This window comes from Erpetoichthys calabaricus, chromosome 11 (assembly GCF_900747795.2).
Source record: "Erpetoichthys calabaricus chromosome 11, fErpCal1.3, whole genome shotgun sequence".
NCBI classification, from domain to species: domain Eukaryota; kingdom Metazoa; phylum Chordata; class Cladistia; order Polypteriformes; family Polypteridae; genus Erpetoichthys; species Erpetoichthys calabaricus.
The window spans coordinates 41,820,601-41,833,716 of NC_041404.2; the positions used below are offsets into that span (position 1 = coordinate 41,820,601).

At 38.8% G+C, this 13,116-nt stretch overlaps 1 protein-coding gene across 1 annotated transcript in view; it reads left to right on the forward strand.

Moving 5' to 3' along the window:
* The first annotated feature begins 12,476 nt into the window (after window positions 1–12,476).
* LOC127529640 (protein diaphanous homolog 1) overlaps window positions 12,477–13,116 on the forward strand; it is a 57,689-nt gene continuing 57,049 nt past the window's right edge. Inside the window, exon 1 of the mRNA XM_051933857.1 lies at window positions 12,477–12,635. Within this exon, the coding sequence (XP_051789817.1) occupies window positions 12,497–12,635 (139 nt within the window). The 5' untranslated portion in view covers window positions 12,477–12,496. The remainder of the gene's footprint in view (window positions 12,636–13,116) is intronic.

A 13,116-nucleotide genomic window follows, 5' to 3' on the forward strand; every position in this document is an offset into this window, starting at 1 on the left:
ACGTTTCTGCAACTGTGAACTTTGTAAGTTATTTAATCTGCCCATGCTACATTTTAAAAACATGGAAATTGTTTTTTTTCCACACTTGTGAGTTACAAGTCACTTTGGAGATATGTTTCTCATGAATAAATATGTATAAATAAATATCTTGGCTTTATAATTTTTGTTTGAATATGTTGCAGTGCAGTTTTCTACCAGTAGAGGTGTGCAGTTGAGCTGTGTTTTCAGGAGACACTGCCCTTGATTGTTAAGAAATACATGACTAACAGAGGCAGAAGCAGTACAATATTAACAATATAATATTTCATATGACAATGTTTTAGGTGTTAAATGTATAAGGAATAAGAGCACATTTGAGAACTTGTATCATATTTTATAATGTGTATAGTAAATTAGCCTTTCAAAAGAAAGGTTTTCAAAGTACACATTATTATACACTTACATCATGTCAAGAAAAGATTTTTATTAAAACCTAATAAAAATTGATTTTTTTGTATGTTTGTTTTTTATTATTTAGTTTTGTGTTTTAAAAATATAATTATATTGGGCTGCCTACTGTCATATTTACGATATTTGCAATAGGAAAGCAGTAGCCTAATCAGAAGGCATTGAACCACAGTGGTGTCCTTTAGTGACTTGAGTGTTTAATAGTAAGGGCCAAGATTCACTGGTACATAAAACATTATTTGACTATAAACTTATACATATTCTAACAGTTCAGTTTCTGTAAATATCCTTAAATAATTTTGATTCCCATGTATAGTGCAAGGGCAAGGAACTTGAAACTTTACAATTGTTGGCATTTTTACTTGCCACAATATACAAAGCAGCATACTACCTGAAATGCTGACATGTGTCCAGTGATTGAATAGTTGCATTGTAATTTGAGGCAGGCATAGAATTAATTTTGCTTAATTGCTTTACATTTCCGTGGTAAAGGCTGCTGTTACAAGTGTTGAGCTGGACAGATCAGGCAAGTCCTGAGTAAATGTCTGCATCATTTACTGAGGAATTCAGAGATCCTTCCAGGCCAGACATAATCTTACAGCATGGGATACCTTCAGACAAATACTATGGTCGAAACCACCTGCGACTATTCACATCACAAAGAAGTGCTTTCTGATTACATTTTTTAAATGTTATACTTGATATGTATGAGTATGCTCACTTGTGGACTGTTATCCCATGCAGGTTTCAGCCATGTCTTGTGAAAGATGTGTTGCGACTCCCTGTCACCTGTCTTCTCTTGTTAGAAGACATTTTGAAATGTTACAAGTCATGAATTAAACCCCAGATAATCTGCACACACTTATCACTCCCTCTGAAACTACCATTTCCTGTAGGCATGTCCATAAAAAGTTGCTGTTTCTGACTCATTGTCCAAGTCACATCTGAGTGCAGTTGTCCATGTTCACCAATGTTTAGGTGATGCTGAAATCAACCAGGTAGCGTAAAGTCCCTTTTTGTTTTGCCATGAAGGGCAAAATGATTTAATACTATCCTTTTCAGTATCACAATTGTCCTGTCTTTTCCCTATAGACTCCCTACCTCTATACTTGTATTCTGATAAAATTCTTTCATGGTATCTGATATCTAAACCCCTCATTTCATAGTATCTGAATGTACATTCCAATTTGGTCTTTTTAGTTATTTAAAAGGTTAGTTGTGCATCATTTAGGTAAGATTGAACTCTCCAGGTCTTCAGTTGGTTTAGGTCCTCCTCATGTTTTAGCCAAGGAGTGCCAGCCAAAGTGGGAATTAGTAGGAGGTGTCTCGTCACATACACATTAATATTGTAGCTTCCACTTCAGTTTTACAATAGCAACATCAAGAAAGTACAAATTCATACTGACCATTTAAGGAAAACCTTTTTCTTGGTCAGAAAAAAAAATGCATCCCCAGCACTTTATTTTAAGTAGTGCATGTTAAATAATTTACAGTTTACCCATAAAGTAATAAAACCACATATGAAGTAAATTAATAACATAGGCACTGGGTGAAATATAACATTCTTAATAAAGTTTGGGTTTTCTTCTATCCTTGTACCTATAAACAGTACATACACATATATAAAACAGCATATTAAAATGTGTAAACTGCCAAGCAAATGAATACTTTAAAATGCAAGTGTATCTGTAAGGAAAAGAAATAATAATTTTCGGAGTACAGTAACTAATGGACACTAGTAATTCTGTGTTTTGCTTCTCAAGCATATGTGGTTCAAGTCCAAAAATTGCAGAAGAGCAGGGCCAATTCTGCAATAAATCAGTGATGTTATTAACTGCTTATTTTAACGTGTACAATGCATCATTTTAATGTTGTTTCTTTTTTTTGATATAGTTTAAAGTACTATATACTTTCTTAAGGAAAGGCTGGATGGTCTTACTTATACTGTCAGTCAATCCAAATGTTCCATTTTAGTGTCCACGTGTTGCCTCAAACTATTTCTAGATGACCTTAACCATTTTAAGGATGTAACTTTTATTATTTTATGTGAGTTTTGTTGCATTATACTCAGTTGCTGGTAATCTCTACTCTCCTGTGTGTTTAATGATCTGACTGTTCAGTCATGTCACTATCTGAGGCCTGCTTCATAAATATGAATAGCATAAAATAGATACACAGTAGCGTACTTGCATTATTATTATTTTTTTATTCAGCCACCCGTATGCTTTTCTTCCTTATTTATTTATTTGTGTATTTGTTTTGTTTGTTTTTTGCACAAGCGTTGTTGTTAATGGTTCTGTAAGTTAGATTTAAAGCTTTCTAAGTTATAGGCTTGGCTATTTGGCTGTTATACCAAAAGAGGGCGCCATTAGTCCATGTTTTGGTTTTATGTGGTTCACCTTGCAATTCAATCTAGAGCTTTATTGGCATAACAATGTTAGCAAAACAAGCTAGGAGCCATTGTCTTTAGTTAACAAAAAATTATAAAAATAATAAGAAGGCTGTTTTTACTCACAAAATCATTTCTTTTTGTGTAGGAGAATGCTGTGATTCTTTTTTTCTTTCCTGACAGTTGTGTTTAGTATTAATGTGCTGGCTTTAGATTTATTTGTGTATTTCAACTTCTTGCTTTCTTTTCTTTTTTTCTCTCCTTTTTTTGAGTACACTTAATGCAGTTTTATTGAATATATTTTTTTAGTACAGAAAACAAAATTTGATCTTTTGGAAAAAGCTGAAGTGTATTTAATTGCAAGCTTTAGATTTAATTTTATCTTTTTGTCTTTGTGTTTTTTGCTTTGTTTTTGTGTAAAATTGCGTTACTTTTGATTAATATACTGTATTTTGTTAATACAGAGTTTCAATCTATATCTGAATTTGACATTGTATTTCTTTGTGTTTTGGGTGTTCAGTTTGTGAATAGATCATTTTAATGCATAAGACAGAATGTGCAGCTTTGGCAGAACCTGAACTCTGTTTCCTTTTTAGGCGAAAACATTTGGAAACATTTGCTTTCATTTGTTTTTCAAACATTGACCTTTAAGTATTACGTTTCAGCAATCTGGATAATATCCCGGGAATTCCAGATGCTGAAATCTGAATGTTTAAAACAAAAGGATCACATTTCTCGCTTTAAGTAATAAAAGCCATCTGTTGCTGTCTTCATTTTCAACCGGTTTTCTGGAGGCCAAAATGTTCTGAATTCCCATATATACATTTACTGACTTACAAGTCTTACCAGATTGGTATTATTTTTTAAATTTATGGCTAATGTAAATTGGGGTTATTATTTCACATTTGCCATTACAGCTGACTGTTATCCAAAGTGATTTACAGATCATTTGTGCACTGTATAGCTTTCCTTTTATTTTTCTTTTCTGTTTTCTATACTTTTATATGCCAACAGTGTGCATGATGCTGTATGTCTTTAAGTAAATTAAATAAATTTATGTCATTTTCATGTAGAAACACACAGGATTCTGAATGTGAAAATACTCAGAGGAGCATACTTACTAATATTGTATCAAATGAAAAGCAAACAAGTAACATAAACTTCATAGTCTATTTGCACAATACCATATATTCAAGAGTCTGACAACGTAATACAGTATACAGTATATGCATGAGTAAAGGAGAAAAATATTCCACTCCACATGTCCTGTAGGTCCCTTCCTCCTCATGAATGCTTCAGGGTATTAAATTAGTTCAGTGTGATTTGTCAGAAATTCTACAAATTTTATATAGTGTTTTCATTGCGATTTTTCTATTTTTTTTTGTTATTTTTTTATCTAAAAGCTTGCTTTTTAATAATTTATTTTATTTGAGTTGTAGTAACCACAAACAGACACCAGGTGTGCGCAGTTGAGCAGCTCGGAGGCCACTCCCCCGGCTCTGCCCACCTTTCCTGTTTTCTTTCCTAATCTTTTCTTTCCTGGCACTCCCCGATATGAAATCCCCCATTACCCCTCCCCATGCCGCCATCTGGCTCCGCCGCCGCACCGGACGGACATTTTCTGACTCACAGCTGCTTCTTTGGCTTCCATTTTCTCCGCACAATGGAGGAAAAACAAAGGCAGTGAATTCTGCGTCATGGAAGCTATGCAGCTGCTTCCTTCGCATTTATCTCGCAAATATAAACGTGTTTTACAAAAGATATGAGATAGAAACGAAAGTTAAAGAAAGAAAAAAAAACACTGAATTAACACAGTCTGTAAAAAAAAAAAAAAAAAAAAATCTGTAAAGTTCCTGTAAAGTATAGGAAGTGTGTGCGCTGGACTGGATTTACATAAGAAAAATTAATTCATGCTTTTCTGCATTTTTTATTAATCCGCAGTCTATAGCTTGGATACATGTGATGTAAACCTGGGAAAGGGCTTGCGTATTTTTTTTTTTTATTTTATTATTTTGGCTAAAGGCAATGTATAAAACAGCTATAACTGAAAAAGTGTCGCTGCGCAGTTGTAGTGATTTTAAAGGGCCACCAGGCCGCGCAGTTGAACCGGAAATGGACTTGCTGGAATTAGGCCATATGTACAGACAATGCGCCCAGTCATCCTCTTAGCCTATATTTTAAAAATAGCTGCCAGCTAACCCCCTCCTCCCTCCCTGAGTGTGTGTGTAAGAGAGAGAGAGAGAAAAAAAAAAACAGGACGTGTGTCAGCTCCTTGTGACATGAAGGATGGAGCCGCAGTGAAAGAGATGTGGGGGTCGGGGTTGCTACCATTAGTCAGCACCGGAGAAACCCCTGGAGAGAAAAAAAATCCAGTCAGAAAACAACAGGCACAATATATTAACTGCTCTTGTTCACCCCCTACTTAATTGGCAGCATGTGTGAGCTGACGACCACGAACAGATGGGCAGCGTGTGGGGAATTAAAACACTAGCGAAGGTGGCAAGCGCTTCTTCTTGTCTTTGTGCATATAAAGCGCCTTGGGACGGTCGTGCTGTATAAACCTTGTTGTTTATTGCTCGAGTTTAGCTCATGCATACTAATTGAATGGTCGGTTGTGTACAGGATTGTTAAAAGGCGCTAGATGGAAGCATGAGTATTTAACAACCCATGGTCGGAATGTGCATCACGCTAGCGTGACCAGATGTCCCGATTTTACCGGGACAGTTCCAATTTCAGGTTTTGCGTTCCGATAAATAACTAAAAAATGTCAATGCGCCGGGTTTAAACAAGCTGCCCATCTAGTAAAGTTTATGACTCCAACATCCGCCGACAACCATATTTGTGTCGGGCATACGAATTTCCAATGGTTCCTAAAATTCATGTTTTAGGGTGGGGACAGATGGAAAACGGTAAAATATTATTGTAGTTTTTTTGTGTGTCACCACCGTACTCCCACATATTTACATTATATCCACATATATTTCATTCATCATATATTGAAACTTTATCGTTAACGGAACTTTTCATAATATGATTTAAAAAAAACTTTTTTCCCCTTTGTTTAAAAAAAACTTTTTCCCCCTTTGTTGTCGTTTGTCGGCTTATTATACTTATGGTAAACATTTTCTTTTTTCATACACGTTAGAAAGTCGTTGTATGATGTAATATTCAGGTTTTCTAGGATTTAGTTAATGGTTTTGAATGACATGCATATTGGGTAAATTGCTGATGCACAATTTGCACCGACTGTGTGTTCGTTCACTCCACGATGTGCTGGCGTCCAGTCCAGGGATTGTTCCTGCCTTACCTCTGATACTTGATAAGTGTTCCAGCAACTCCGCATTCCTGCCCCAGATAAGTGGGTTTAGAAAATGGATGGCTCGATGGAAAGTTTTGAGTATTTTATTTAATTAAAGAGATTTTGACAGTGAATATGTGTGACGAATGGTTGAGGTTTGCGCAAAACGCCACACGATCGCGGGCACAGAGACACGCACGCGCTTCGCGGTTATTTAAATAGCTGAGGATCTGTTTTGCCGAAAGGTGCGGCTATATGATAAGTAAAATTGGAAAATACTGAATACAAAACACATAAGTAGACATGACTTCCCGCAAGTTAAATTTTACGCGGTAAACTAATCCGTAATGCCTGTTGTACATTATAGGGATTATAAATTAAATTATCGTATTCGTTGATTATTAATATATTTACATTAGTCGTGGCCTTAAAAACTTTGAAGGGGTAAAATAACAAACATTTCTTATTGGAGATAAACTCCACCTATGGTGACCAGATGTCCCGATTGCAGGGTTTACCACTGGAATACGAAAAAAACCTCGCGTCACTATGGGGCAGAGATGTTAGGGACGCATAACACAAGTAAGATGAATAAAGCACCCTTGTATTTTAACATTTTCAAGTGTTCCGTCGTTAGTGGTGTTTAAAAGTCGTCCAGGAGTTACGTCGGATATCAAACACTGGAGGAATGTGTCCTGATTCATGACGGTGTTCCGGATACGCCCTTGAACCGTACACGCCGGCTCAGTTTTCTGTCATTATGAACGGGCCTGTTCTGTTTATGTCCCCCATTTTGTCGTTATCATTGAGAAGATGTTTGCAAGGTTACGGCGTCCCTGAACACACGTATCGCCCATACCGGTCGGGTTCTGTGCGTTGATACATCGCAACCCTAGCGAAGGGAAAATGCTGAAAGGAATAGCGCTCGTGCACGAGTCTGGCGCGCGCTCACGCTACAATACATAAGAGGACGCCGTGCCAGCCGTGTGCACGGGGCGGGTTAACCTCAAGCCCCAAAGTCCATATTAAACGTAACCTTAACCACTGAGATGTAGCCATTACCACTGAAGCAAAGCATAATCGAGCGTGTAGCCGAATGTTTGTCTCCCCGACACGCGATTCACTGGGCTGGTGCGCACGAGGTGGGCGACCACGTGATCGCCATATGTCTGCAGTGCTCATTGTTGTTGCCACTTAAGTCATTAGTGCAAGCTGCACTTTTTATTTTTCTCCCATTTTTTGCCAGCAGCCCCTCTCCTTTACTTTATGACACTGAAACAAATAGGCTTTGAATCCACCAGGGAGACGTGTTGCCCCTCACCAGCTGCTCATTTGACCCGGCTGACAGCCATCTGGAGCTCATGTTCATATTCAGTCACAGAACAAAAGACAGTGAACTGAACCCAAGCTCTGCATCTGTATGCTAAGCAGTACTGGCATGTGCTGCCAGCTCTGTGGGTTTACACCCCCAGCAACACAGCTGCCCAGGTGGCCATTTTTACCCCTTAGAAAAGCTCTTGTTCCTCACTTAAGCCATGTCCTTTCATCCTGACTTTCACTAACATTAAACTGCTACTCATCTTTCTCATATTGATTTACAGTCAGAAGCTGCTGACTGATTAATGCACACGCCCAACTGGTATTTCTTCTGGACAGCAGCAGAAGCACAGCCAGTCATTAGTCTATTTACTGGAAGTGGCTTTTCTAAAGATTATTTTTAGTTTAAGAAAGGCTGTGTTGATATATTTAAATTTTTCATAATTTCTTTATTTTTAGTAAGTTTATTGCCATGACTTGGAATTAGCATTTCACACCTTGTCTTACTGTGAAATATGCCTTCTCTTCCGGCTAGTTATTTTAGACAAATTTACCCCTGTTTTGTCCATCCATCCATCCATTCTCTTCCGCTTATCCGAGGTTGGGTCGCGGGGGCAGCAGCTTGAGCAGAGATGCCCAGACTTCCCTCTCCCCAGCCACTTCTACTAGCTCTTCCGGTAGAATCCCAAGGCATTCCCAGGCCAGCTGAGAGACATAGTCCCTCCAGCGTGTCTTGGGTCTTCCCCAGGGCCTCCTCCCGGTTAGACATGCCCAGAACACCTCTCCAGGGAGGCGTCCTGGCGGCATCCTGATCAGATGCCCGAGCCACCTCATCTGACTCCTCTCGATGCGGAGGAGCAGCAGCTCTACTCTGAGCCCCTCCCGGATGACTGAGCTTCTCACCCTATCTTTAAGGGAGAGCCCAGACACCCTGCGGAGGAAACTCATTTCAGCCACTTGTATTCGCTGTTTTGTTACATATTATATTTTATTTGCCAGTTCACTGTCTACTTACTGCACAGCTAATGCTGTGGTTTTCTTGTGGAGTAACACCAGGTCAGGGGATGTTAGATACTTGAGTTATCCGATTAAGAAGGCCAACTTGTATTACAGAACTTACCCTGGGTTCACTAGAGACAGTGGCAGATAATAAAACTAATAGCAAAGTAAGTGTCCATTCTAACTAGTGCTTTTCATTATCTGCATTACTTGCCGTCCTTGAGTACCACTGAGTACATGCTAACTCCACCATTGTGTGCTAAGAGGCATTACTGGGTCTCCACTTTACCTTATGTAATGCTGCCTTCATCATGCCTGTTTTCACTCTAGCAAGTTATCATAGACACATTGTCCTAAGGAAAATGTTTCTTTTTATAATGATTATTATACTGTAGTACTGTATTGTGTGTGTATGTAGTTCTGGGTTTTGCACTTGTATTAATTTGTACTTTTACTCTTGTACATATGGTTGTACAGTGCAAATAGTTTAAATTGGAGATTTTAGGTTCAAAAAGACTGGTTTGTCAGAAGAGTTGGCAAGAGGGACACTGATGTCTGTCTGTAGCCCTCAGTGAAGCATGGTGGTGGCCCTATCATGGTCTGTAGATTTCCTTTTATGTTTATGATCATTATCTTGCTGCATGATTCCGTTATGCTGAACCTTCAGGTCACTGAGAGATTACATCTTCTTTAGGAATTTTCTAAAACTAGGGCATATTTATAATTTTTTTTAATTATTACACTACAGCCACCCTGTTTAAGTTTAGGTGTGAAGTTCTTTTTTTTGAATGCTGTGTTTGCTTCAAAGGTTGCATTTTTGTCTCCTTTGTCCATAGAACATTCTTCCAAAAGGCTCGAAAATCATGCTACTTTTCATAAAAGCAGTTCTTGCCAATTGTCTTTCTGATTTTGAAGTTATTTTTTATGAACATTGACATATACAGAGGCAAAAGAAGACCAAAGTTCTTTGGATTTTGTTTTTTTGGGGGGGGGGGGGGGGTATGGGGTGATTTTTCCCTGCACTCTTAAGTCATTTTAGCAGGCCAGAACTCAAGGGGATATTCACCACTGTTAAAAATATCATTATTGCTGTCACTATGGTACAGTGGAGTTCCCAAAGTCTTACAAATGGTTGTGTAGCCCATTATAGACTGATAGATATCAACAACTTTTCTTCTAATTTCTTCAGGGTTTTCCTTTGATTGTGACATTATATATTTACCAGCTCTTTGTGATGGCAGTGTCAAAGTAAGTGAAGATTATGTAGAGCAAGCCTGGCAGTAGTCAAATTTGGTTATGTTCAATCATCTGACTGTTAACCCTTATTTAGTTTGATTTAAGTAGGGGGCACTTACTTTTTCACTAAGTGTTTGTTGACATCAGATGACAAATGAACTATAACACATGTTATATGTTCACCCAGATACTCTTTATCTAGTATTAAAATTTGGTTGAAGTCTTAAAAACATTCAATGTCAATGATAGAAACACATGAAAACAGGAAGTTTCCAAATATGATTTTGGATAATTAATTATGGATTATTACTGTACATATATCCTCAATCATAGCACACGCAAACACCAGCTGTCTGATATGAGCTTTGCTCTATCGTGTATTGATTTCTTTATGGTAAAAATCTCTATACACACACTATTGGAACTTTCTTTTTAATGTGGTTGCACCTTCTGTCTTTCGAAGTACGGTTTCAGCAATAAAGACACTAGTCATGTAAGACTGAAAAAAGTGAGTCTTGTATCCACTTTTACAGCACTGTGTGAGGATACAAATAACTGTCAAGACTATATATGGTAAAATGGGCAAAACTGTCTATAAGGAGAAACAATATATAGCAATAGGCTGAAGATGGAACTGATATGATGCTCATAGAGGCTACGAGGTACCCACCAATACCACACTCCTGGTTCAAATTCTGTAGGTCACACCCAGTTCAAATTGCCGTTAGCATGCTGAGAACATGTTGTGTAGTATTTATAACGTACTAAATTGTTCCACAAAGGGAACCTAGCTCTCATTGCCATTTGGCAGATGTGTGCTACTTTGCCGTGAGGTGTTTAGGCCTAAAGACACATTACCTTCCCCTTACAACAGGTGGGATGTGTATTTTGCTGAACTGCATTTGGCGAATAATAGCTCTACAGTTGGTATTCTTTTATGTAAGGTCGGCCTTCATTCCAAATACTTGTTACTTTTATTCATCTAATGATTACTGCACAGCTCACTTGATTTCTATTTCAATTCTTTATTATCATGTGTACAAGTACCATGTACAATGAAATGCTTGCTTGCATGTGCCCCTGCAGACAGTGACCATAGACAAAAAAAACACACAATAAATAAATGAATATAAATAAGTATCTAAATAAAACCAGAATCCTAGCGATAAACAGAGACAGTGGCAGAAGTATACGTGCAGGTAGCAGTGAAGGTGACACAAGGTTACTGATTGTTCATGAGTCTGATTGCAGTTGGGTAGAAACTGTTCCTGAACTTGGAGGTGCGCTTCTGAATGGACTTTAGTTGCTTCCCAGATGGGAGAAGGGTGAAAAGTGACAGTGCAGGGTGGCTGGGGTCCTGCCTGATACGGTTCACTTTCCTGAGACAGCGTGGAGTGTGGATGTCATGGATCGCAGGGAGCTGTGTGCCAGTGATCTGCTGTGCTGTGTTCACCACACGCTGTAGAGCTCTGTAGTCCTGAACTGAGCAGTTGCTCTACCAGGATGTGATGCATCCTGTCAGGATGGATTCCACAGTACACCTGTAGAATCTGCACAGGGTTGTGGGGGACATCCGGGCTTTACTCAAGTCTCCTGAGGAAGTAGAGGCATTGTTGGGCTTTCTTGACTACTGCCGCAGTGTGACTTGACCAATAAGTTCTTCAGTGAGAGTGACTCAGAGGAACCTAAAACTGCGGGCCTGCTCCACAGCCTCACCTCCGAAGTAGATGGGGTTGTGCTCTGTTGCCTTTTTGCGGAAATCCACAATCATCTCCTTAGTTTTGCTAACGTTGAGGGTGAGGTTGTTGTCCTGACACCATTTTGACATGTCCTCCCTGTAGGCCGTCTCATTATCCTTGCTGGTCAGACCTATTACAGTGGTATCATCAGCAAACTTGAGGATGGTGTTAAAGCTGTACTTAGCTACACAGTCATGGGTGTAGAGAGAGTAAAGCAGGGGGCTCAGCATGCTTTCCTGTGGGGTGCCAGCGTTGATGGTGATGATGGAGGAGGTTTTTCCACCAAATCGCACTTGCTGAGGTCTGCCGGTGAGGAAGTCCAGTACCCAGTGGCACAGTGAAGAGCTAAGCCCCAGATCCAGGACTTTAGTGATGAGCTGGGATGGAATAACGGTGTTAAATGCAGAGCTGTAGTCCACAAACAGCAGCCTGGCATAACAGTTCTTGTTCTCCAGATGAGACAGGGTGGTGTGAAGTGTTATGGAGATGGCATCCTCAGTGGACCTATTGCACCGGTAGGCAAACTGGAGGGGGTCCAGACTGTCAGTGGTGATGTCTTTGATGTGTTCTAGCACCAGCCTCTCAAAGCACTTCATGGCTATGGGAGAAAGTGCTACTGGGTGGTAATCATTAGGGCAGTCTACTTTATCTTTCTTTGGAACAGGGATGATGGCTGTGTGCTTGAAGCAGGTGGGGACAGATGAAACTCTCAGAGATGTGTTAAAAATATCCATAAAGACAGCAGCTAGCTGGTCGCAACATGTTTTAAAAACGCAACCTGAGACTCCGTCTGGGCCGGGTGCTTTGCAGATGCTGAGTCGAGGAAAAAGTCTTCCTCACATACTTGGAGAGCCTCAGGCTGTTGTCTTGTTGGTTGTTTTTCTATATGGCTTGATAACAGTTTTAACTAACCAGAAATTTATACTTTGTTCATTTCATTTGTAATTATCTGCCATTAATCTTAGTGACTTGTTTTATTAAAGTATAGACTGGGTTACTTTATTCTTGAAATCAAGTTGTCTTACAGGGTAAAAATAAATATTCTGTTTCATTTCTTGATACCCAGAAATCATGCAAGTATTTATACTCATAAAAATACTTATATTTACAGCCAAGAAGGACCAGGAAGCTCCTGATGACAAGAAAGCAACGACAAAGAAAAAAGTGAAAGAGCTGAAAGTGCTTGATTCAAAGAGTGCACAGAACCTCTGTAAGTCTGAGTCATTGTTTTGATACTGTGCTTATACACAGTAAGTATATAAATGAGTGAGTGAGTGCCTGTATCTATGCATCAGTGTTAACTTTTTATTATATGACTAGGTGTGTGTTTTGTTTAAAAATAATTTGGAACAGAGTTTCTCGAAGTGTGTGTAAGTGAATGTGTACTGCACATGATAAGAGCAATTATAATCAGTACTTTCAGTATGAACTTTAGTTTGCAATGAAATGAGAAGCCAGCATTTATTTAACAATCATATAAACAAAAGACTGATCAGACTCCAAAATCTGTTACTATCCAGAAAGATACTACCGGTCTAAAATGCACACCTGTTTCTGACCAACTGGGAAAAAGTTTGACTTAATCATCTTTTTTTTTTTTAATTCAGTGAGCTTGACAAGAATATGCATTTAGAGATTGTATATGTTTAAAAGGGACTATGATATTGTGAGTATGATTAGCTTAGTGGGTA